Here is a 26,123-nt window from a genome sequence, read left to right as displayed (position 1 = left end):
TTTTAAGCCTTAAATATTTTTTTAGGATATTGTGGCTGTCAAGGCATTGAATGGGATTATTTAGTCAAAAAATTGCTCAAATGCATTTGTGAACATTTTGAATAATTAAGAAAGTATGTATTAATTTTGAAACTGTATTTCAATATGACTCAACAGGATAGGGCTTGTGGATTTAAGAACGTTTTTCTGGTTGATGTTCATTCTAGAGTGCTGGATCAAACTGTTTTTGCTATTAAAGTGGGATGCTTGGGACAACCCAACTAAAACGTTGGGTCAGGGTTAGATCTATGGTTAGGGTAGGATCCCACTTTGCATTTACTGGGATCAAATGGTAGGCTATCCACAAAATTATACAATAATTCAGAAAGGACTGCATGGGACAGTACTACAGGACATTATGGACAGTAGCATGCATGACAGGTGCTGTTCTATGTTTCGAATTTATTTAATGACAAATCAGTCGTTCTAGAACTGAGACCCTGTGACAGACACGATATTGAAACATCAACGCAGAGGGGGCGTTCAAAATCAGCTGCCTGTCTGAAGCGTGATTAATCCGGAACTGATGTAAAAGAGCGAATGACGTGACACAAATTGGAACTCATTGTAAAATAAGAGTCAATAAGTGTTTGGCCAATTATACACATTAAAGTGTGTTTTTGACCGTTCCATGTCGAAAGCAAAGATGAAATCACAGATGGAACGATCATGTTGGGATGTCCTTCCCAAGATATCCCCAGCTGCTTCCGGATTGAGAACATTCTGACAAAGCTGGTGGCAAATGAAGATGTTTTACTCAGACCGTTTAACTCTGAAAATGTTTCACAATTCCGGTTTACTTAAGGGGTGGTTCTCAATGCGACAGCAGCTTGGTCTTGTCGGTTTAGTTCATTGACCGTATAAACAAAACACTTGGAGTGGGATATCTCGCTTCCTCTTCCATCTCTGAGTCGTTTCCGCCGCCATTGCAGGTTTGGACTGAGATCAGTGCTAAAGCCACTGCCATCCATTCAGGCAGTGGAGAAAACGCACAAACATCCGGCGGCTACACTTGACATACGATTTTGGAATCACGACTAAGAAAATATACAAAATAACACATTGATTGGACGTAAAGATTCACTGTCTGACTACGATTTAAGAATCAGTGAGTGAGGAGGTCGTAGCTAGCACAGTGCTAACCTAGCCAGCTATCGTAGCTGCTTAGTTAGAATTTCAGGACACCGTAAAAGCAAAGAAAACCCGCAATGGCACAAATACTACCTATCCGCTTCCAGGAGCACCTGCAGGTATGAAAACAATATAGTTAAATAGTAGTCGTGACCAGGTAGCGTAGTTATCACGCTACACACCTCCAGATTTGTCTCGGCTGCTTGATGATTTTCGCTAACAAGCTAGCGAACTGTAGCTAGCTGTCCAACACCTGCAGCGAAATGAATGACCTCTCTTCCACCGTTGCCATGCAATGTTAACCTGCTAGCGAAAAGACTACCACAGTGTGTCAGCTAGCTAGTTAACTTTAGGGTTGCCATCAAACGTAACGTTAACAAACTGCTTTCGTATGACGGCTACTCTTTGTATTGGCCTGTTAACTCAAAACATATTTAATGGCTAGCTACTTAACTAGAACGATGTTTCTGCGTGACAGTCCATTCACTAACCGCTAGATTTATTTATCTATGTATGCTAGTCTGACACTGATCTTAGATTACCTTGGACCTTCATTCAGGTAAGGCAGGTGTTGAGTTAAATTGGCTTAATCAACAGACAGTAGTTCTATGCTGGTCAAAACAGCACAGCTAGCTAGTTAGTACTAGTATTATTTATTTGGATGTAGCTAGTTATATGGCTATAGGATGATAAAAGGGTCATGTGTTTGAGTCTTTATAAATGGCTAACTACATCACGAATCATCAACATAACATCTTAATCAATCAATGTGCATGGGCCTTGAGGCCAGTTAGCCCACTGAACTAAAGCTACGGCATTAGTTCCAGGACAGGAGCCAACACGTTCAGGTCTCAGACAAGATTACTCACTCATCATGCAAGCATTGTTCACAGAGCCACCTCTGCAACACAGTCACGCTAGCAATTGTTTTTTCAATAAATGATTCAAAAAATGTAATTATATTTCCTTTAGCTCCAGAACCTGGGGATCAACCCAGCTAACATTGGATTCAGCACCCTGACTATGGAGTCTGATAAGTTCATCTGTATAAGAGAGAAGGTGGGCGAGCAGGCACAGGTGGTCATCATTGATATGGCCGACCCCAACACTCCCATCCGTAGACCCATCTCTGCAGATAGCGCCATCATGAACCCTGCTAGCAAAGTTATTGCCCTCAAAGGTAAGTACTTCCACTTACCCCACCCCCTGAACTGTTTCCTTTGACTCAACTAATATGTACAGAGGCTGTGTTTTTAACAATTGAATTCACCCAAACTAAGTGGTTAACTACAACTTTGATTGCTGTTGACCATCATTTCCCTGTGTGTTGCTGTCTTAATGTTTGTCAGCAAGTTATTGATCTAGACCTGTCACATTCTGCTTTGCGTGTTAATGACCATATACAGACCTGTAGTAAAACTGCTTGTAATTTGCAATTTATAGTCCAATTTGAAATAGTAACTCCATTGTACACTGATAAAATTGTCATACAATCATGAATGCTTGTCTATTTTTGCTTGTTTTTGCTCTTTTCGTTTCTTAATGCTTTCTTATATGTTTGCAGACGGTGAGTTGGATTTTATATATCATGAGTTGTGGAAGTTGTAATCATGTTTGCACTGTGTTGGAATGTCTGTCCAGTACTGTGTATGTACTGTTTACATAGGAAGGAGTGTTAGAAAGTAGAATGGAAGCACAAGGGGGATGATTTAAAGAGCGGGAGAATATAGGATAAATAAGAACCAGAATATGGAAATACAAGGAAGTTCATCAAGACCTCTAGGGTAGAGGAAACAAATGCCTGATGTAAAACGTCTGAGTATGCCATGTGCACCTTTTTATATCGACAAGTCCCCATTATGGCACATTGTACACTACTGTCTCAATGGCCTAGAGATCAAGGCTTGCACAGGCTGAGACGGTGAAATATTCCTCTGAAGCAAGATCCTTGGGATAACTTTTGATAATTTGTTATTCATGCACCTATTATAACTATATCCAGTTTGAGAGCTGGTCTTGGCCTATAGGCCGAAGTAGTCATGGTTTGCATGATTTTGTCAGTGCGTCCTTGACTGCAGTGTAAGAGAGAGACTTGCATTCAGAGACCAAATGTATTGCAGATCCTGCATATTATTAGACTACAGGAAAATCAGATATGCAATGCAATATTTATTTCAATGCTAGACTATGGTAGCCAAATTCATTTGTATTTTTGTGTTGATTGATTAATGTTGATTTGACACCCCACCCCTGTATATTGGTCTTTATGTAGCCTATAATGTATTATATTTTAATTGTTTACTTGTCAGGCAAGATAAGTGATCAAATGTGTCATATCTCTGCATTAGATGGGCTAACCTGTTGTTTTTATATATTTTCGATGGTAACATGTGAGAACTATAGCAGGTTCATCATAGGCTACAGCCACAAGAAATGAATGACTAGGAAACTCTTTCATTGCTCCAATAATAAGCCTGAAATTAAATTGGTGTCAGTCGGTGCATCCTAAGACACTTCTCGTACCTCATCACATCTGTTTGTGCTTTGTGGTCTTGCGTTAATCTGCATTCAGACCCAACCCAAACTCCTTCATTCATCTCAGGATTAATAGTGGGTTAGGAATCCTGTAGAGCTGCTTGAACTTCAGATTCACACCCCTGAAGATGACTTATGACTAAGCAGATGCGTTAGAACTTGAGTAGAAGGGCCTTATACAGCCTCTGGCTTTTGTTGTTAAAGCCTGAATTCAAAATTGATTTAAAAAATGTCTTTACCCCATAATTACAAAGTGAAAACACGTTTTTTAGAAATGCTTACAAATTGATTGAAAACAAAATACTGAAATCTAATTTACATAAGTATTCACACCCCTTTGCTGTAACACTCGAAATTGAGCTCGGGTGCATCCAACTTATTTTGATCATCTTTGATGTCACTACAACTTGATTGGAGTCCACTTTTGGCAAATTCAATTGTTTTGGCATGATTTAGAAAGAAACACCTGTGTATGTAAGGTCCCACAGTTGACAGTGCATGTCAGAGCAGAAACTATATCATGAAGTCTGAGAGAATTGTGATGAGGAATATATCTGGGGAAAGGTATAAAACAATTTCTAGAATGTTTAAAGTTTCCGAGAGCACAGTGGTCTCCGTCATTGGGAAATGGAAAAAAATATGGAACTACCCACACTGCCTAGAGCTGGCCGTCTGAGCAACCGGGAAAGAAGGACCTTGGTCAGGGAGGTGACTAAGAACCCAATGACCACTCTGACAGAACTACATAGTTCCTTGGCTGAGATGGGAGAAGCTGCCAGAAGGACTACAGCACTTCACCAATCTAGGCTTTAAGGGAGTGTGGCCGGACAGAAGCCACTCCTGAGAAAAACGCACATGACCTCACGCCTTGAGTTTGCAAAAAGGCACGTGAAAGACAGAGCATAAGGCAAAAGATTGTGGTCTAATGAGATACTCTGGCCTGAATGCAGAGCGCTATGTCTGGAGAAAACCAGGCACAGCTCCTCACCTGTCTAACACCATCCCTACCTGAAGCATGGTGGTGGCAGCATCATGCTATGGGGATGCTTTTCAGCGGACTGGGAGACTGGGAAAGGGGGAACAATGAATGAAGCAAAATACAGGCAAGTCCTTGATGAGAACCTGCTTCAGAGTACAAATTACTTTAGACTTGTGACAGGATTTCTGTTCCAACAGGACAATGCATACAACCCCAAGCATACAACCAAAGCAATGCTGGAATGGCTTCAGAACACGAATGTAAACGGTCTTGAGTGGCCCAGCCAATGCCCAGACTTGAATCCCATTGAAACTCTGTGGAAAGACTTGACTTCACTGCAGATCCCCATCTAACTTAACAGCTTGAGAAAATCTGCAAGGAAGAATGGGAGAAAATCCCCAAATCCTGATGTCCAAAGCTGATAGACATACCCAAGACTACTCAAAGCTGTAATTGCTGCCAAAGGCACTTCTACAAAGTATTGACTCGGGAGTGTGAATGCTTATGTAAAAGAGACATTTCTGTATTTCATTTTCAGTAAATTTGCAATATTTCAATAACCCATGTTTTCACTTCGTTATTATGTGGTGTTGTGCGTAGATGGTTGATAAATCTATTTAACCCATTTTGAATTATTCAGGTTGTATCACAACAAAATGTTGGAATAAGTCATGGGGTATGAACTTTCTGAAGGCACTTGTTTGTAAGTTGTCAATTCACCCAGTCCCAAGAGGTTGTTGCTTATTAGCCTCATCTGGATTGGTCAGTGTCTTCTGCCTTTTGTATTGAGTGTTTTCATAACTGAATGCAGATCTGACCATGTTATTGGTTGTCCGCTGTGGTCTTGCTTTCTACATTGCAAGTGCTGTTTTGTATGGTCATTTAGTGGTGCTCGCACCGAACCATGACTACCAATATTTCTAAATCAAGCCGAATTTGCTATTACAGTATTTTAATTTTCCCTATAGTCTAATGTTTGTGTGTGGGGATTAGTAGTTGACATTAGTTAGTGGTGATGGTGTTTATTTATTTGATTTAACCTTTATTTAACTAGGCAAGTGCTATATCATACCTTTTTCTGTATGAATTTTCAGCTGCAAAAACCCTCCAGATTTTCAACATTGAGATGAAGAGCAAGATGAAGGCTCACACCATGACTGATGATGTCACTTTCTGGAAGTGGATCTCCCTCAACACTGTAGCACTTGTCACAGACAACGCCGTCTACCATTGGAGCATGGAGGGAGACTCCCAGCCAGCCAAAGTCTTTGACCGACACTCCAGCCTTGCAGGCTGTCAAATCATCAACTACCGCACCGATGCCAAACAGAAATGGCTGCTTCTCATTGGGATTTCAGCACAGGTACTGAAATAGAAGGAATTATATTGTATTTCTGGTTGACACTAGCTGTAATCTACTGTAAAGTGACTTGCATTTTTTTTAAATTAATCAGTTAATCCTTGTGAGTGTCCACTCTTCTGTACAGCAATACACTGACCTGATAGAGGCTAATCTCTTGGTTTTTAACTGTTGAAGCTTGAACGTCGTCATGAAATGTTCTGCCCTGAAGGCTTATTTACCACTGGAAAAGACTGCTGTAAGACAAGCTCTTATACAGTCTGTTTTCCCTGATTTTAGCAAAACCGTGTGGTGGGAGCCATGCAGCTGTACTCTGTGGACAGGAAGGTGTCCCAGCCCATTGAGGGCCACGCCGCAGGCTTTGCCCAGTTCAAAATGGAGGGCAACACAGAGGAATCCACACTGTTCTGCTTCGCTGTCCGAGGGCAAGCTGGAGGAAAGGTAGGACTCTCAGCATGGACATGGCGTAGTCAGCAAGTGCTGTAATTTAATGGGGGGGGGAACGGGAGATGTTGTTTTTCTTCTGAATATGTTTTTGCTTTTCTAGTTACACATAATTGAAGTGGGGACCCCACCAACAGGCAATCAGCCGTTTCCAAAGAAGGCAGTGGACGTGTTCTTCCCTCCTGAGGCCCAGAATGACTTCCCTGTAGCTATGCAGGTACTGGAACCACTTCACGGTAGACTGACAAGCGCTCATACCTATTCCATACAGACATGCAGGGCCTCAGCATTAATACCCGCTATGATACAGCTACTGAAGCCGTGTGTCCCTGCTCTCTGTCCTCTAGATCAGCTCTAAGCAGGATGTTGTCTTTCTCATCACCAAATATGGCTACATCCACCTGTATGACCTGGAGACTGGCACCTGTATTTACATGAACAGGATCAGCGGGGAGACCATCTTTGTTACAGCCCCACATGAACCAACCGCTGGCATCATTGGAGTCAACAGGAAAGGACAGGTAAGTCTCCACTGGGTAGCCAGGAGTGAAGGGGAGTGTGTTAGTCCTTTTATCGGGAGTAACCAAATACCAGTGAGCTGATGAATGAGTTTCCTTTCCAAAACCCACACAACCATTAAATATTCAGGATGGAAAGCTGATCCATGTCTGTAGAGCCCACTGCTCCAGCTCTCCTCAGAAATCACAAATACTATACCTGTGTGATGGCTTGAGATTCCCATTTATTAAACAGTGTGTGTTAGAAATTGTGTGGCAGTGTGCTTTTGTCTCTTAAGAGTATGATTGATGTGTGTGTCACTAGGTGACCTTGGCTGAGGGAAGCCTTAGCAGTGAGCACCATGTGAAACACAGTTGGAAGTCCCCTCAGGCGTCCTAATCTCCTTAAAGCTCCTGGCTCGCTAACCCTCCAAGTCTGCTGCTCCTTTACATCTTTATGTATCAAACACATACATACACACACACACACTGCTCCATGGGGATGGCCATCTGTGTACTTAATGAATCTACCAAGCCTAATTCACAAATACCATTCTCTATTCCAGCAGCAATGTTTTTTTTACACAGTCAATTCAATTTGGAATAAATATGAGTTTAACAAAGGAATGATATACCAATTTAGTTACAATTGTCTCCACTTATAAACTAATGTAATAGTACACATATCTTCATGTCTGTATAGGAGTGGACTCTAACCCTGTCTGTGTGTTAATGCGTTTGTCCAGGTGTTGTCCGTGTGTGTGGAGGAGGAGAACATCATCCCCTACATCACCAACGTGCTCCAGAACCCAGACCTTGCCCTGCGTATGGCTGTGCGCAACAACCTGGCCGGGGCCGAGGAGCTGTTCGCCCGCAAGTTCAACACCCTGTTCGCTGCAGGGAACTTTTCTGAGGCTGCCAAGGTGGCCGCCAATGCTCCCAAGGTACTGCCAATGCACCAAAACACCCGAACAATGACATAATCGCTATCTGTGGGATGATATTTTGTCTGCAAAACACATTTCTGTCTTGTGGATGTTTTCTTTTCTCTACTCGTTCTGTCTTTTATCGGTATCACACTTTTTAAAATGTCATCTTGCATTTTTCGCACCTTTCCTCCTCCCCAGGGTATCCTGCGTACCCCAGACACCATCCGTAAATTCCAGAGTGTGCCAGCCCAGCCGGGCCAGACCTCTCCCCTGCTGCAGTACTTTGGCATCCTGCTGGACCAGGGCCAGCTCAACAAGTTTGAGTCCCTGGAGCTGTGCAGGCCCGTCTTACAGCAGGGACGCAAGCAGCTGCTGGAGAAATGGCTGAAAGAGGACAAGGCAAGGAAACCATAGTTATCATAATAAACTGATACTGTAGCTTTGTTCACTGTTAAGTGCGGATGTTCAACATTGAACTTTACAGTTTTATGTTCCAATTATGTGTTGCTCAACATTTAGCACTGGTCTGTTCAAATATGCCTGTGACTATTGGGCTGGCTAGGACTCGGTTAGAAACAGTGTTGGTTAGGAATTCACAGCTTGTTGTGAGTTGTCTCAATGAATGAACATTGCATGTATTCTTCTACAGCTGGAGTGTTCTGAGGAGCTGGGGGACCTGGTGAAGTCAGTGGACCCCACTCTGGCCCTCAGCGTCTACCTCAGGGCCAACGTGCCCAACAAGGTCATCCAGTGCTTCGCTGAGACCGGACAGTTCCAGAAAATTGTCCTCTACGCCAAAAAGGTTAGTGGTGTTTCTATTTTTATCTACTAGACCTGTCCAATAACATTTGACTTGACACAAAATGGAGTTCTGTAATATGGTCAAATTAGATTGTGTTCAACTATACGTATATGTTTTCCGTATTTTCACTCTAGGTGGGTTACACCCCAGACTGGATGTTCCTGCTGAGGAACGTGATGAGAATCAGTCCAGAACAAGGCCTGCAGTTCTCCCAGATGCTGGTGCAGGACGAGGAGCCGCTGGCTGACATCACACAGGTCAGAGGGCAAAGGGCCAAACGTCTTCCCCACCTCAAGAATTCATTTATCGTCCTATTTCTTTTTAGATTTAAATTTGCTGAATGGAAAAAAACCTGTTATATTGCTTTTCTGTGAGGTGGCTGTATCAAATGATGGCTGTATACAGTAACATGAATGATGTGTGGTAGCTGATGTATTGTCTGTCTCCCTGGTCAGATCGTTGATGTGTTTATGGAGTATAACCTGATCCAGCAGTGTACCTCCTTCCTCCTGGATGCCCTGAAGAACAACAGGCCTGCTGAGGGGCCTCTGCAGACACGCCTGCTGGAGATGAATCTGGTCCACGCCCCACAGGTACACATGCATATCACACCCACAGCAATTTTATGTTTTTTGTTCCACTGACTCGTAGACTCTATTTTAAATAAATGCTGTTTTTTTTTCCCCACTTCAGGTGGCTGATGCCATCCTGGGCAACCAGATGTTCACCCACTACGACCGTGCCCACGTTGCCCAGCTGTGTGAGAAGGCTGGCCTGCTGCAGAGGGCTCTGGAGCATTACACCGACCTGTACGACATCAAGCGGGCTGTGGTGCACACACACCTGCTCAACCCTGAGGTATAGGACTCTATCTAACACACAATCACACACTGCATGGAATAGAATGTCCTTGACCAGAATGTTCATAGTCTTGGAGAGCGGTGTGTGTGCGCTTGTTGTTTTTTGCTCTTAAGAAATGTGACCTTGACTAATGTGTGCATCTTCTGTCTGTGCACTGACTCTGTGTATATATATTGACTCTGTTCTACAGTGGCTGGTGAACTTTTTTGGCTCCCTGTCAGTGGAGGACTCTCTGGAGTGTCTTCGGGCCATGCTGTCGGCCAACATCCGTCAGAACCTGCAGATCTGTGTCCAGGTGGCCTCTAAGTACCACGAGCAGCTCTCCACCAACTCCCTCACCGAGCTCTTTGAGTCCTTCAAGAGCTTCGAAGGTAAGCAGACCATACACCTGACGCAAACCACCTAGTCTTGTCCTCACCTGCATGGAACATGGTCATGAGTGTCTCAACAACCACAGTTGTTCTTCCTTTCGCTCGATCTGTATAGGGACTAAGTTCTGTCTCTGTTCATTCCAGGTCTGTTCTACTTCCTGGGTTCCATCGTTAACTTCAGCCAGGACCCAGAGGTCCACTTCAAGTACATCCAGGCCGCCTGTAAGACGGGACAGATCAAAGAGGTGGAGAGGATCTGCAGAGAGAGCAACTGCTACGACCCCGAACGAGTCAAGAACTTCCTCAAGGTAAGGGAGAAAAGGAGGCACACTGCAACATGACATCACAGCTCCGCATACTTCGATCTTTATTTGGTTAATTACCCTGAAAGCCAGGTCTGGATGTTAGTTTGATTCTGTGAGCTGCTATGAATCTTGCCTCTTCACAGGAAGCTAAGCTGACTGATCAGCTCCCCCTGATCATCGTGTGTGACCGCTTCGACTTTGTCCACGACCTGGTCCTCTACTTGTACCGCAACACCCTGCAGAAATACATTGAGATCTATGTGCAGAAGGTATACAACCTCCTATTAACCTGTGTAGGACTTTACAGCTTCTTTATTCACACGGAATTAAAGGGTCACTACCATTGTATGATTTATAAATGTTCTGTAACTAAAATATATATTTGTGTATGTCAGGTGAACCCCAGCCGTCTGCCGGTGGTGATTGGAGGGCTGCTGGATGTGGACTGTGCTGAGGATGTGATTAAGAACCTGATCCTGGTGGTGAAAGGACAGTTCTCCACTGATGAACTGGTGGCTGAGGTGGAGAAGAGGAACAGGTAAGGAGCATGGGGACATGATTTGTCTCAGCCCAGACTGGCTTTATATTAAAGGGGCCTGTCTTGCGAGGGCTTGTTTTTGTCACCAACTGCAGCTGTAGTGCATTTAATTGTGACATTACTTCTGAAAGAGAAAGTAGGATGAAGTGGTGCTGTTTGACCCAGTTAAAAGTGGAAATATGTCTAGTTTATGAGCGCCTGAAACTTGAAAATGTATCTGTGTGTTTTCTCCAGACTGAAGCTGCTCCTACCCTGGCTGGAAGCCCGTATCCACGATGGCTGTGAGGAGCCAGCTACCCACAATGCCCTGGCCAAGATCTACATCGACAGCAACAACAACCCAGAGCGCTTCCTGCGTGAGAACACCTTCTACGACAGCCGCGTGGTGGGCAAGTACTGTGAGAAGAGGGACCCCCACCTGGCCTGCGTGGCCTACGAGAGAGGACAGTGTGACCAGGAGCTCATTAATGTGAGTGGGGAAATAATAAATACGTTTTAACTTGACTAGTACGTTGAAATGGTAATTTAGCAGTGTTTGCATATGTTTGGCCTCATACTGATCATCTTACATTTCCTGTAAAAGGTGTGCAATGAGAACTCTCTGTTCAAGAGTCTGTCTCGCTACCTGGTTCGCCGTAAAGACCCTGAGCTGTGGGCCAGTGTGCTGCTGGAGACTAACCCATTCAGAAGACCCCTCATCGACCAGGTATGGACCTGTTCCTGCATGTTAGAAATGCAAACATCGGGGGCTCCCGAGTGGCGCAGTGGTCTAGAGATTCTGGGTTCGAGTCCAGGCTCAGCCGGCTGCGACTGGGAGATCCATGTGACGGCACACAATTTGGCCCAGCTTCGTCCGGGTTAGGGGAGGGTTTGGCCTGGGATGGTGCTGGGATGTCCTTGTCCCATCGCACACTAGCGACTCCAGTGGCAGGCTGTGCACAGTGCATGCTGACACAGTTGCCAGGTGTACAGTGTTTCCTCCTATACATTGGTGTGGCTGGCTTCCGGGTTGGGTTGTGTTTCGGAGGAATCACGACTCTCGACCTTCGCCTCTCCTGAGTCCGTACGGGAGTTGCAGTGATGAGACAAGACTGTAACTACCAATTGGATACCACAAAATTGGGGCGAGAACATCATCCTCACGAAAACCATTGTCCCAACCTCTACTGCGATGCCCCACCCACACTTCCTCATATTTCTCATGATGGTTCAATTGTTATTTGTGACCCATTTTGGCTCCAAGTGGCTATATTTCCTCCATTCTGGAGTAATGATTGATGTTGATTATGTCTCTATCTTTTATCAGGTTGTTCAGACTGCCCTGTCTGAGACCCAGGACCCAGAGGAGGTTTCAGTCACAGTCAAGGCCTTCATGACTGCAGACCTCCCCAACGAACTCATTGAGCTGCTGGAGAAGATCGTTCTGGATAACTCAGTCTTCAGTGAACACAGGTACTAGGGCTACTGAAGCTCTACTATCTGTGCTCACTGGCAGACTGAGCTGTCCATTGTGTGTCTGCTCTTTCAATACTCTGAAGCTTTGGAATGTTAAACTTTTGTTTTACTTTGTCAATGCTGAGCAGATCTGTGTTTTTATTCAGAAACCTTCAGAACCTGCTGATTCTAACAGCCATCAAGGCAGACCGTACCCGTGTGATGGAGTACATCAACCGCCTGGACAACTACGACGCCCCTGACATCGCTAACATCGCCATCAGCAACGAGCTCTTTGAGGAGGCATTCGCCATCTTCAGGAAGTTTGACGTCAACACCTCTGCCGTGCAGGTCAGTGGTCAAGTCTATTGCTCTGGGAAATGGACCATTGACCGAACAGTTGCCGGTTCAATTCACATTGTGGACAATGCTACTGTTCTGCTTGAATTCTACAGATCAAGAGGTGAACTTGACAATTTTTCTCTATGTTTTTAGGTTCTGATTGAGCACATTGGGAACCTGGACCGGGCCTATGAGTTTGCTGAGCGCTGCAATGAGCCTCCAGTGTGGAGCCAGCTGGCCAAGGCTCAGCTCCAGAAGGGTCTGGTGAAGGAGGCCATCGACTCCTACATCAAGGCTGACGACCCCTCTGCCTACATGGAGGTGGGCCAAGCTGCAGCCCAGAGCGGTAAGAGACAACATTGCTCCACGTAATGTCCAACATTTTTCAATGTAGGCTTACCATTTGAGGTGAAGGTATTCACATGCTGTATCTAAATGGGGGTAACGTAGTCTGGGTACCAGTCTCTGGTTCCACTCTTTGTGTCATATGCCAAAGAGACTGGCCTTTCTCCAATCTCAAAGTTCAGTATGCAGCTGATTTTCTGGCGATGTTGCTCATTGGTTGTAGGAAATCATTCATATTTCCCATGACAACATATGGAGCCTCGAAACAAACATTTAGCTGTTAGCTAGGAAAGTTTTATTTTGAGGCATAAAATCAAAGCTAAGATGTCTTGTGGCTGGAATTGCAGTATGTTTTTAGTTTGAGAATTTTGGTGTGCGCTAAACTTTTGACCAACTGGTTTAGTCTGGAGGAAAAAAATGGTTGCCGAGCAACCGGACACCAACACAATCTGAGAGAGAAAAAAGGTGTTAGTTTCAATATTTGCGTAAGGATAGCTGTGAGTGTTATCGAATCACGATCAAATCATGATTCAAATTATAGAATGTTCAGAATTGAAGAAAGACCCGTATCTGGCAAATGACAGAGTACAAGGAGTAGAATATAATAGCTGAACAGACATGGCAACCAGGCGAGGGGGAAAAGGGCTTAGTGTTCTTCTACTATCCTCAGGTAACTGGGAGGACCTAGTGAAGTTCCTTCAGATGGCCCGTAAGAAGTCCCGTGAGTCCTACGTGGAGACTGAGCTCATCTTCGCCCTGGCCAAGACCAACCGCCTGGCTGAACTGGAGGAGTTCATCAATGGACCCAACAACGCCCACATCCAACAGGTACTCTCCAAACACGATATACACACGCTGCCACACACACACACAGGTTTACCTGACACATCCCTCTCCATCACTGCTGACCAGTATCATACGTTTTCTTATTGTCTTTCTCTATACCAGGTGGGTGACAGGTGTTATGATGAGAGGATGTATGATGCGGCTAAGCTGCTCTACAACAATGTGTCCAACTTCGGGCGGCTAGCGTCCACCCTGGTCCACCTGGGAGAGTATCAGGCCGCCGTGGACGGAGCCCGCAAGGCCAACAGCACCCGCACCTGGAAAGAGGTGTGCTTTGCCTGTGTGGATGGGAAAGAGTTCCGCCTGGCCCAGATGTGTGGCCTGCACATCGTTGTCCATGCTGATGAACTGGAGGAGCTCATCAATTACTACCAGGTAAGGTACTACCATTTGGTTCAATTACTACCAATAGTCACTCTCATAGCAATTGCCTTAACCAGGCAAGAGTTTTTAACCCCATCATACCACAGCATGTGATAAATGTGTTTTTAATGGTCCTGTGTTGATTGAAGATGCCATGGTTGTGTTTGTCTCTAGGACCGTGCTTACTTTGAGGAGCTGATCACCATGCTGGAGGCAGCCCTGGGCCTGGAGCGGGCTCACATGGGCATGTTCACCGAGTTGGCCATCCTCTACTCCAAGTTCAAACCCCAGAAGATGAGGGAGCACCTGGAGCTCTTCTGGTCCAGAGTCAACATTCCAAAGGTTGGAGAGGAAGAACACTGCCAGATAGATGTCTATATGCAAGGGGATTCAAATGATCTGCATAGTCTTCCTATTTTATTTGTTCATATGTTATTTGTGTGTGAGAGATTCAGTGACTATCTCAGTGTGCTGTTTTGGGGTGGGTGAAGATAATGTTAATGCGTGTCTGCAGGTCCTGAGGGCTGCAGAGCAGGCCCACCTGTGGGCGGAGCTGGTCTTCCTCTATGACAAGTATGAGGAGTTTGACAATGCCATCATCACCATGATGAGCCACCCCTCCGATGCCTGGAAGGAAGGACAGTTCAAAGACATCGTCACCAAGGTAACTGACTGACTGCAACAACACCCAATCTCAGCATTGACTGGATGTTTTAGATTTGCAAACATTTTGTGTTCGTCATTCAAGGTTAAGATGTATTCCATGGTCATTGTATTAGACCAAGTATTTGTCTCTGAATAGAAATCCACATCCTGCAGCTGAATGTATGATGCTTTGTCGTACTAGGTGGCCAATGTGGAGTTATACTACAAGGCTATCCAGTTCTACCTGGAGTTCAAACCATTGTTACTGAACGACCTGCTCATAGTGTTATCACCACGGCTCGACCACACCCGCGCTGTCAACTTCTTCATGAAGGTACTGGGACGCTACTGTGTCCATACTTGATAGATTGAAAGCTATCTTGTATGTCAATATTTGGCATTCAGAACGACCTGCTTGACTGTCCACTGACTGAACTTTTCTCTGTCCACCTCCAGACCAAGCAGCTGTCACTGGTCAAGCCATACCTGCGGTCAGTGCAGAACCACAACAACAAGGGTGTCAACGAAGCACTTAACAACCTCTTCATCACAGAGGAAGACTATGCGGTACTAAGATCTTTGAACATACAGTGGCAAGAAAAAGTACAGTTGAAGTTAGAAGTTTACACACTTAGGTTGGAGTAATTTAAAACTAGTTTTTCAACCACTCCACACATTTCTTATTAACAAACTATAGTTTTGGCAAGTCTGTTAGGACATCTACTTTGTGCATGACACAAGTAATTTTTCCAACAATTGTTTTCAGACAGATAATTTCACTTATAATTCACTATCACAATTCCAGTGGTTCATAAGTTTACATACACTTAATTTGACTGTGCCTTTGAACAGCTTGGAAAATTCCAGAAAATGTCATGGCTTTAGAAGCTTCTGATGAGCTAATTGACATCATTTGAGTCAATTAGAGGTGTACCTGTGGATTTATTTTAAGGCCTACCTTCAAACTCAGTGCCTCTGCTTGACATCATGGGAAAATCAGACCTCATAAAAAACAATATAGACCTCCACAAGTCTGGTTCATTCTTGGGAGCAATTTCCAAACGCCTAAAAGTACCACGTTCATCTGTACAAACAATAGTTTGCAAATATAAACACCATGGGACCACGCAGCCATCATACCGCTCGAGAAGGAGACTTGTTCTGTCTCCTAGAGATGAACGCACTTTGGTGCGAAATGCAAATGACTTTCTCCCTTGTTACTACTCTGTCCTGTCCAGGCCCTGCGTGCCTCCATCGATGCCTACGACAATTTTGACAACATCACCCTGGCCCAGGGCCTGGAGAAGCACGAGCTGATTGAGTTCAGGAGGATCGCTGCCTACCTCTTCAAAGGCAACAACCGCTGGAAGCAGAGCGTGGAACTCTGCAAGAAGGACAAACTCTACAAGGTCCAGCTTCTCCAAATTTATATGAACTCATATTTTGTCTACAGACCAGTGACCATCAGCTCACACAGATACCCATGATGCTGTTGTTTTTGTAAAATGTGTGGGTCATATCATTGCTTTTAGATATGTCACTGTCTGAATTCTCTCCTCTTGTGTCTCCCCTGTTTTGATGTGCCTGTCTGTGGTGTTTTGGTGTGTAGGACGCCATGCAGTATGCGTCTGAGTCAAAAGACGTGGAGCTGGCTGAGGAGTTGTTGGCCTGGTTCCTGGAGGAGGACAAGAAGGAGTGCTTTGCCGCCTGCCTCTTCACCTGCTACGACCTGCTGAGGCCTGACGTAGTGCTGGAGACGGCCTGGAGGCACAACATCATGGACTTCTCCATGCCCTACTTCATCCAGGTCATGAGGGAGTACCTCTCCAAGGTGGGTTAGGTTGGCCACTCCTCGGGTGGCAGTTCACCCCATACGGTATTTTATACATGACCTAAACCCTTACCAGACTATCAGTGTCTCCAGTGAAAAGTAGGTACTGTTAACATGGTGATGCAATTTGAGGTCACCTTCTTTTAGGAGATTTTAAACAACCACAACTTCAGCCGATCTCATCCTGTTCTGTTTATCTCGATCATGATACCGGTAATCATGTTTCTTTTTGATTTTGATTTAATCTCTGCTACTTTTCCATACAAAAGTTCAGGAGATTCATACTGCCTAGTATTCTCCATGCCACATATTTGTCATATGGCAAGAAATACCAGAACTATCAGTTCTTGTGATGGAACAAAATGGTAGTAGAGTCTACTGGGAGGGCTCTTGTAAAAGATTATGCATGTTATGTTAAGCTTAATATAATGATATTTTAGAAACAAGTCTGCTGATTATAAAATATATCTGAGAAATATTGTAATTCTAACTTAAAAGTACCACATCAACAATTGTACTAGAGCTTGCATTTGTATCAAAAGTGGCTCATTTCCATCTCTCGCTGTGATTTTTCTTCTGTTTTCTTTGTTGATCTGATGATTCCACATTTGTTCTCTCTGTTGGGGGAGAGTTTCAGTGTTTTTTTTTTCTCCTTAAGTTGCCTCTCTGAATTCCCTTTCAGGTTGATGCGATTAAGGAAAAGGTGAAAGTCCAGTCCATTTCCAGTCATTCTTTTTGACCCCCTGTAGTCTGTAGTTTGGAGGAGTAAAACTAGAGGAAACTGCATGAGTCTGTCCCCTCCTCATGTCACTGCTGCTTCTGACTCCACACCTTGACTAGACAACCCACCCAGAGTCGTCTGGAGTGGGGCTCTCCCACCCTGCCCTTGGTGAGCTGCTGGGCATGCTGGGGTTTGGAATGGCTCTGTTAGCTATTGCTCTTTGTTCCAGGGTTGAATCAGTGACTGACCAATCAGGATTCAGGAACTCATTCACCCCAGCAACACACCAAACAGAGGGATGTTTAGTTCCATTCCTTTGAGGCTGTCCACATAAACCAGCAAACTCAGTAACTGTCCAGGAACAGGAAAGGATAACCTACTGTAGTCAGACAATCCTCTCCCTTAAACCTGTAGATACTAATGAAAAACTACCACTGTCTGTAATATCCCTGAGCTGCTGTTGGCTTGAGTCTGTGAGAATCTGTACCACTTGCCATTTAGTGATCAACCTTGGTAGGGTAATGAGGTTTGATTTGTTCTGAAATGTATGTTAAAACAGCCCTGGGACCACATTTGAATTGTTCAATGTTGTCCTTATAGTGAAGCTATGTAGCCTCACATTTGGCTATGCACAGCTGTAGACTGCTGTAAAGTGTGAGTGTAGAACATACTCTGTATGGAAATTGATGAAGTGACCATTCTTTCAGAGTTCCTTCTTATATAACTGTTTACGGAATTAACTCGCAAAGTAAAAAAACTGAACTTTTTAATGTTAAATATCCTGCTCCTGAGTGGCGCAGTGGTCTAAGGCACTGCATCTCGGTGCAAGAGGCGTCACTACAGTCCCTGGTTCGGATCCAGGCTGAATCACATCCGGCTGTGATTGGGAGCCCCAACGGGGCGGCGCACAATTGGCCCAGCGTTGTCCGGGTTTGCCCGGGGTAGGCCGTCATTGTAAATAAATTGTTCTTAACTGACTTGCCTAGTAAAATAAATGTTAAATCAATTTTAAAAAATTGGAACATGTATGTAGATGTTTTTTGTATGTTATTATAATTTTGTTCCTTTGATTTGTTATTAGTTGCATTGTAGTTTCTTTGCTATTCCAGAACTTAAGTGTGGGGTACTGTGTGTGCTTAGGGTGTGGAACGCGTGTTACAAACTTGTTGTGTGTTCAGGGCAAGCATGCATTTCACCCTCCATAGCATTTGCAGCACTTTGGACAGGCTAGGAGACATCGTTGTTGGCTGTGCCTGCTTCGCGACGCCTTGACTGGCCGTACAAACCATCCCTCCATCCTCTCACTCCCTCCACTGTGGCTCTCTGCCTCTCATGCACTCTTCTAAACAGACAAATGAACCTAACTGCCGCTTCAGCATGTCTCTTTCCCCTTCAATGAGCCTACAGCCTGTTTACCTGTATCTTAAAACAACGTACTGACTTTGTTTTGCCAGATAGAAAGTATGTAGAGAACTGAACCCTACGTTGTGCTCTGACAGGAGAGAAGTAACTGTCTCAAGTTGCCTTATCATGGTTTTCCAGAAGTGATATTGTGAATTTTCAGGATGAATAGGTTGTTTCACTTACATTCAAGACGCTGCTCGCTTTTTCTTGTGAATTGTCAGTCTTATCTTGTCTTACAATTCCTGCTCTGAGCTGCTTAACAACTTATCAAGAGGACCGACAGGATAAAGATTTGCCATATTTGCTGGTCGACAATTTAATGTAAATATAATCTTACCATTTAGAGCTTTTTTTATTGTGGTTTCCAGTTGATTCGTTGGATCTGTTCTACTTAATGGTAGGGAAAGTTTTCTTGTTAGCATTTGTGGTAGTGCTTGTAATCCCTGGTAGTTCAGTTTATGTGACGTTGGACCATATTAGAGCTGTTGAAATGGGTTTGGTTCTCTACATACAGTCCAAACACATGGAAATAGATTCATCTGGTGGCTGGATGGTGGGACCATTGTTTTTGTTTAGGCCTAGCTGTGTGTCTAATCTGAAGTTAGACTTATTTACAACCCTAATGATTGTCAAGATTGGTAGCTAGTAACACCAGTAGCCACTAGTGACAATTCCTGATAACAAAAAAAAAAAAAATCCCACACCCGTAGCATGGCCTGCCTCTTGCAGCCTGTTTTAATCTTGACTTTATTCGTCTCTGCCTGTCAGGAATGGTCCCATCGGCTAGCCAGTAAAATAACCCAGAGGTCAGTTATAAGGGCGTCTCATTAGAGCTCCCCTTGCTGGTTGTGTCTGGTTAACATGCTCACTTCTCTGCTTGCCTCTCAGGTCGACAAGCTTGACGCCTCAGAGTCACTAAGGAAACAGGAGGAGCAGAACACCGAGTCCCAGCCCATTGTTTATGGTACAACGACCTCTACATAACCCTGCCCCTCTATTGGTTGAATATGTTAAACGGGGGCCTATTATGCTTTGCTTTGTAGTTTTAGCAACTAGGCAATGTTAACCCTTTAGAGTGAGTTTGTATTAGCAGTTTTGGCATGATCTCATGCTAGTGTCCTCTGTTTGTGTTGCAGGCACGCCCCAGCTCATGCTCACTTCAGGCCCTGGTCAGGCTGTGCCCCCCCAGCCTGGCTACGGAGGTTACGGCTACCCAGCAGCACCCGCTGGTTACGGCCAGCCTCCCCAGCCTGGCTTTGGCTACGGCATGTGAATGCCCACCACCCCAACCCCTAAGTCATCTGTTTCTCTCCTTATGTTCCTCACCAGCCTACCATGCTCTTCTACTCACAGAATAGACAAACATCAAGCAAACCTGTGCTCATTCAATTATTTTTATTCTGTTCTCCCTTAACTGCAATGAATAACTTTTTTTATTTGTATGGTTTTTGAACAGAAATTGGACAACTTTTATTTCTTGGTTTTCCACATTCCATATTTATTACTACTGAACACTTCCTTTAATGATTTTTTTATAACAGGTTTATGTTATGTATTTAAGTGGACCTTAGAAAGAAGCAGTTAGCCTTTTTGAAGTAGTTGGAACATCTGATTTGCACTGTCGTGAGAAGAAACTAATAGAAATCCTTAATTTTGATGTACTGAACGTGTGAACAGTTTACATTGTCTATTGTCTGTATAATGCATTTCATTATTGTATATTCTGAAAAAAGGTTACATAATATTTGAACATATATTGCCACTTCAATGACTATAGCTAGCAACACTAAGTAACAATAGTATATTCTGCACAGGCGTGTAGCTTTATGGAGTTTTAAATGCATAGACGTATGTATCTGAGTGTGTGTGTGTGTTCTAATGATCTAAATAAGAATTTGAATCCCCCTCGGCCTATACTGGCTCTCCAGTCAACCCCAGTAGATGTTAGTCCTCCTTTGTTGACTCGGTGTGTTTTTAATCTAGGTGACCTGTTTTGCTGTGTACAGTGCTTGTGTGTGAGACTGTGTCTGTGTATATGCAGGGCGATCGAAGGCTGACTGCAGACCCGTACATGTGTATTCACCTTCCTTGTGCTGAGGTCTGTGTATGTGCAGGGGGATCGAAGGCTGACTGCAGACCCGTACATGTGTATTCACCCTCCTTGTGCTGAGGTCTGTGTATGTGCAGGGGGATCGAAGGCTGACTGCAGACCCGTACATGTGTATTCACCCTCCTTGTGCTGAGGTCTGTGTATGTGCAGGGGGATCGAAGGCTGACTGCAGACCCGTACATGTGTATTTACTCATCACCTTCCTTGTGCTGAGGTCTGTGTATGTGCAGGGGGATCGAAGGCTGACTGCAGACCCGTACATGTGTATTTACTCATCACCCTCCTTGTGCTGAGGTCTGTGTATGCCAGGTGTTGTGGTGTTCTAGGTCACCATATTTTTGTGTGTACATAAGAAGGATCATTAAATAAAAAAAGTGTCGATCCTACTCGTCGTCCTCCACAGCGCTGTCCCGTTTGGTTCGGTCAGTGCGATTGGCTCTGAGAACAAATCGAGGAATTGGAGGACAGGCTCCTTTTGGTGTCCTAATGTCAACTTGTTTAGATCAGTAACACTCCTGTAGGTTATGTATTTCAATGGTTATTATGAAGAATTAGATCTCAGTACTACAGCATAGTGATTTGTTGAGAATGGTCTGAAATAAAAGCCTGTATTTACCTTGATGTATTCCCAAAGTGCTTTTGAGCTGTGTGTGTAAAGTGTCATCCTAATCTCTGAACATACCTTTCTATTATCATGCATATTAACAATAAACATTGTCATAAAAGCCATGCTGAAAGGGACATTTAAAAGACTAAATAAAAATGATATCCTGTAGATAAAATAATATTGGGTCCTGTATGACTGGAATCTGTTAGACACAGTCCAATTAATTGATCTAACAAAAAAACAGTATACATTTTAAAATCACATTTAAGTCAATATATTAACAATACATGTTTCTTTTTGCTTCGATCAGTTGTTGAATAGTTAATGTGCACTACTTAAGGTCACGCCTACAGTACAATTATAAATATTCATAGTTTGTAATAGTCATCTTTATTCAGAAATGATCTAATGATCACTAACACAAAGGTGCTGCACTAGATTTATACCCTGTACGAATGATTTTCTCTACCCTGTCAAAGTGTGATGGCAGTGCCAATTTATCTCTATTGTGAAATCTTTGATAAAGATCAGGGTTTGTGTTGCAGTCTGTCAGTCATGCTAGTGAGCCAGAGCAGGGAGAGCATGCACCCTTCTCTCCACTTCATTGCAATACTTCTCTGGAAGTCCAGCAGCCCTACAAGTAAAATGAACAAACATGAATTACAAAACTAAACCTGACCATCCCCCCAAAAACACTTGGTTTAAACACAGTGCTGTTGCTTTCACGTAATATCCTCTCAGTTCCCCTCAATTCTACGTACCACTTTGTCCCTTTACATAGGAAGTCCCCACCCAGTCCCTGTACATAGTTAGTCCCCACCCAGTCCCTGTACATAGTTAGTCCCCACCCAGTCCCTGTACATAGTTAGTCCCCACCCAGTCCCTGTACATAGTTAGTCCCCACCCAGTCCCTGTACATAGTTAGTCCCCACCCAGTCCCTGTACATAGAGTTAGTCCCTACCCAGTCCCTGTACTTACTTGAGCTCCCTGAGCTTCTTCTCCTTGATCTCATCAAGGCGGATGCGGCGATGGCGGGCCTCCTCGTCCAGCCGGTCTCCCTCTTTGTAGACCTCCCTGCGCAGGGCGATGGCCTGCATCTCCCGCTCCCTCACCTGCTGGCGCACCCCGTCAGCGTGACGCAACACCTTGATCCTGTGTTTCTCCTCCTTGTCCTTCTCCTTACAGATGGATACCTGCTGGGCCCTGGTGTGAGAGAAAAAAGCTGGCTGTAAAACGCAACTGCTAATACAGAGACCTTTACTAACATTTTAAAGTCTGGTTGTCCAAGGCATAGCATAGTGTTATGCTCTGATTTATGAAACCACCTATAATACAAGTACAGTTATCGGGTTAGTACAGTAGTAACTTCCCACTGGGCACAGATCAATTCAACATCTATTCCACGTTGGTACAACGTAATTGCATTGATATGACGTGGAAACAACGTCACTGAGCAGTGTATGCTCAGTGGGTACATCTACATTGTGTCATGGTGTACCTCAAAACCCTGTCAAACTCAGCCCTCTCTCGCCCAGCCTCGATGGATAGGAGGTGCTCCTTATGTGTGACCTGCTCCAAGCGAGCTGCCTTCAACCTCTCCTCAACATCCACCTTCTTCTTGAGCTGCTCCTTCTCTTTTCTCCTCCAATCTCTCTCTGCTCCCTCCTGGTTCCTCCTGGCTCGAAGCTCATCCTTACAGTCATACACAAAACCACTGTAACCATTCCTCCATACCTTTTATGATCAATTACGACAACAACAGGTCAGTGTGAGCCACTGTAAAACAAATGGAACTTTGGTGCTACTCACCTGCTCTGCCTTGTGGTCTTTTTCTCTCTCCTGTAGGGCTCGCAGTCTGGCCACGTCCTTCTCCTTCTCTCTCTTGATGCGTCTCTGTTCAGCCTCGTACTCAGCCTCCCGCTCCTGTAGGGATCACACAAAAGTATATTTGGCTGCGTTAACACGGGCATTCTAATTCATATTTTTGCTCTAGTTATTGGTAAAAGAACTGATTTGATTGCTCAAAATACCAATTTGTGGAAAAATATTACACTTAGGCTGCCAGTGTAAACGTAGCCTTAGACACCTTTTTTGCCCTTTTGCTTTCTAACCCAAAACAAGAAGGCCAAACCTATAATAAAATCCATAATGGAGTAACTCTTACCATTTTCTTGTGGGTGTACTCCATAGCCCGGAGGTCAGCCAGTCTCTCCTCCTCTTTGTTGCGCTCCTTGGCCAGCAGGCTGTCCTCGTTGATACGGAGAATCTCCTGCTGCAGACGCTGCTGCTCCTCCTTCTTCCTCTCCAGAGCCTGGGAGACACACCACACCATTCTGTTGTTTATTATTCCTTATGCCTAACTGCATTACGATTCATTCATTAATGATATTCATTAGTTGCAAGAGTACAAACAGATCTGGGACCAGGCTAATTCACGAGGAATTTCTAACTGAAATTCAAAGTGGTAATACATTACCCTGGCGATAAAACTGTTGTACTGCACAAGAAGACTTGTCTCTAACTAATAATACCTCCAGCTCCTCCATCTGCATCTTCTCCAGGTTTTCCAGCATCTGCTGGCCCTCCTGCTCCTTCATCTCATTCTGCAGCATCCTGTCCTCCAGACGCTCCTCAATCTGGTTTATAATCAGCTGCTTTCCCCTATAGACACACACAGGGAAGACAGCTGACGCATTACAGTTTGGAAGAGATGTAGTGTATTTGCTTTTAAATGGGCCTGTGTGTGTGTGTGTGTGTGTGAGCGTGTGTCCTCACTGGATCCTCTGGTGTTTGCGCAGCTCGTCGATCTGCTCCTGGGCCTCCAGGGCTCTCCTGCGGTCCACCTCCATCATGGCATCCAGACGCCTCTCCTCCTCCTGTAGCTCAGCCAGGATCTGCTGCCTCTCCAGGATCTGGGCATCTCTCACCGCGTGGCACCGGGCACCCAGGATCAACTGGCCACAACAAAAGGGTACCATACACGACACACACAAGGACACGAAGATGGAATAGTCTGGATAGGGCATGGGTATAATAACTGGAGAAAAGTGTGATATTGCAGTGATGTTGGGACTGAAGTTGAGATAAAACAAATAAAAAGAGTAGCGAAGAGAGAGTGAACGGTTGATTCTCTTGCTGTACCTCATTGAGTTTCTTGACCTCGTCCTCCTGCTCCATCCTCATGGCGTTGGCCCTCTCCAGCAGATACTGAGCTCTTTCCTTGGCCTCGGCCTCCAGTTCACTTAGGCCCTGGTTCTTCTGACGAGACAGGTCAGCCTGGCGGATATGGGCCTTCCTATCCTCAGCAGCATCCTGGTCAAGACAAACAGCAACATTGGAACAGTGCAAAGGTTAGTTTGGGTGTAATGCTGTAGCTGGGACCCTGTACTGCCAGTTAGTCACCCAGCTTTCATGTGGTAAAGGTTTCTTACAAATTCATCAGGTACATTTGTCCTTTCTCACCATAGCTGCTTCTCTCTCCCTCCTCTGGGATTCCAACGTGAACTCCCGCTCCTCCTTGGTTGAAACCAGAGAAGCTGTTGCGATCCGCTCGATATCAGTTGGGCGGAGGATGATAGACAACCCAGACGGATCCTTACTTGGGATCCTGGAAAAATGACAGCATGATTTGTTTTTATTTTATTTTATTTAATTCACCACCACTTGTAAAATGTGATTGTGGGATATGTTTATTGGTGCAACGTAGGTTTATGGAACTGGATGGCATTCTCTTTTATAATGAGTAAACAGTAATAAACACTGCCAAGTGTAGTACTGTTATTTTCACAAAGCATTAGACTTGATGATCACATCAAGTAAACAAATTAGAAGTTGAGGTATTGACTGATACTTGCTTCAGGTCTCGGATGAGGTCCTTTGTGATGATGCGAACTGTCTCTAGGTTCTGAGTCTTCTGACTTGGAGCAGACCTGGACTGGCCCCTGGGTCCGAACCGGCCACCCCTCTCAGCGTCCTTGACATTGCAGGCTGACAGAGCCTTGAGTAAGAAAATCCAACATACATTTACACCAATTCTCTATCTCACACACACGCATACATACATACATACATACATACATACATACATACATACATACATACATACATACATACATACATACACAGACCTTGCACAGTTCAATTGTCACATCGTAATGCTATGTGTTAATCCAATGCAGATCAAAGAAATGGCTGACATATGGCCCACCTGTTTTGGGGTTCCAAAGAGGCTCTCATCCACATGAGAGGTGAGTGCACGGGTGCGATAGCGACGTGAACGGGAGCTACCAGAGAGCCTAGATGAAGACCCTATACTCTGCGGCTGCGACAAAGTCAACAGTGTTGGTACTGGTAGAGTTATACAGTAATTGAAAGTGTGTACAGACCAGCAAATAATTACGACTTTCATGAATGTCATTTTTATGTCAAGCAAGATTGTGGGCCTGTCTCTGATTCTACTTACCATGATGATCGTCAAAAATAGTCCACTATCATCAACCAAAATTAATAACAGCTAAAATAATGACAGGAAAGTCACCATTATAATAACACAACGAATATCCAAGGTTAGGAAGCACCTAGTTAGCTATTCTTCGTTCTTAATTATGGAAGAAGTGCTTGGCATATCCCTGAAAATGAGATGTTCTGTTGTTGTGTATCCATGGAAACCCTGATCTTAAAACA

At 44.4% G+C, this 26,123-nt stretch overlaps 2 protein-coding genes across 4 annotated transcripts; one reads left to right on the top strand and one right to left on the bottom strand.

The window, feature by feature from the left end:
* The first annotated feature begins 64 nt into the window (after positions 1-64).
* On the top strand, positions 65-21,453 carry LOC115141893 (clathrin heavy chain 1-like). 2 transcript variants are annotated; one of them, XM_029681256.2, is made up of 32 exons: positions 65-1,289; positions 2,143-2,350; positions 5,779-6,047; positions 6,324-6,485; positions 6,592-6,705; positions 6,836-7,009; positions 7,732-7,929; positions 8,113-8,313; positions 8,564-8,716; positions 8,851-8,973; positions 9,172-9,309; positions 9,410-9,574; positions 9,768-9,948; positions 10,093-10,256; positions 10,397-10,522; positions 10,649-10,791; positions 11,026-11,260; positions 11,375-11,497; positions 12,098-12,243; positions 12,393-12,576; positions 12,721-12,913; positions 13,583-13,740; positions 13,861-14,133; positions 14,296-14,463; positions 14,636-14,785; positions 14,969-15,100; positions 15,223-15,333; positions 16,005-16,175; positions 16,376-16,597; positions 17,280-17,300; positions 19,611-19,686; positions 19,859-21,453. In XM_029681256.2, the coding sequence occupies exons 1-32, from the start codon at positions 1,248-1,250 to the stop codon at positions 19,993-19,995; spliced, it is 5,061 nt and encodes a 1,686-aa protein (XP_029537116.1). In that variant the 5' UTR covers positions 65-1,247; the 3' UTR covers positions 19,996-21,453. The 2 variants fall into 2 exon arrangements, with proteins under 2 accessions (XP_029537116.1, XP_029537118.1); XM_029681258.2 differs by lacking the exon at positions 17,280-17,300.
* A 357-nt stretch (positions 21,454-21,810) lies between these two features.
* On the bottom strand, positions 21,811-26,087 carry cfap45 (cilia and flagella associated protein 45). Of its 2 annotated transcripts, XM_029681260.2 has the most exons (12): positions 25,903-26,087; positions 25,648-25,761; positions 25,295-25,437; positions 24,903-25,047; positions 24,582-24,752; positions 24,216-24,394; positions 23,972-24,101; positions 23,605-23,751; positions 23,250-23,363; positions 22,939-23,132; positions 22,419-22,643; positions 21,811-22,073 (listed from the first exon to the last, which is right to left on the bottom strand). In XM_029681260.2, exons 1-12 carry the CDS (start codon positions 25,903-25,905, stop codon positions 21,998-22,000), a joined length of 1,641 nt encoding a protein of 546 aa, XP_029537120.1. In that variant the 5' UTR covers positions 25,906-26,087; the 3' UTR covers positions 21,811-21,997. The 2 variants fall into 2 exon arrangements, with proteins under 2 accessions (XP_029537120.1, XP_064856496.1); XM_065000424.1 differs by lacking the exon at positions 25,903-26,087 and having other exon boundaries at positions 25,648-25,884.
* Positions 26,088-26,123: the final 36 nt, after the last annotated feature.

The sequence above is a fragment of the Oncorhynchus nerka genome, linkage group LG14, assembly GCF_034236695.1.
Source record: "Oncorhynchus nerka isolate Pitt River linkage group LG14, Oner_Uvic_2.0, whole genome shotgun sequence".
NCBI classification, from domain to species: Eukaryota; Metazoa; Chordata; class Actinopteri; order Salmoniformes; family Salmonidae; genus Oncorhynchus; species Oncorhynchus nerka.
Note: the sequence above shows the minus strand (reverse complement) of the source record. Positions and strands in the feature narration are given on the sequence as shown.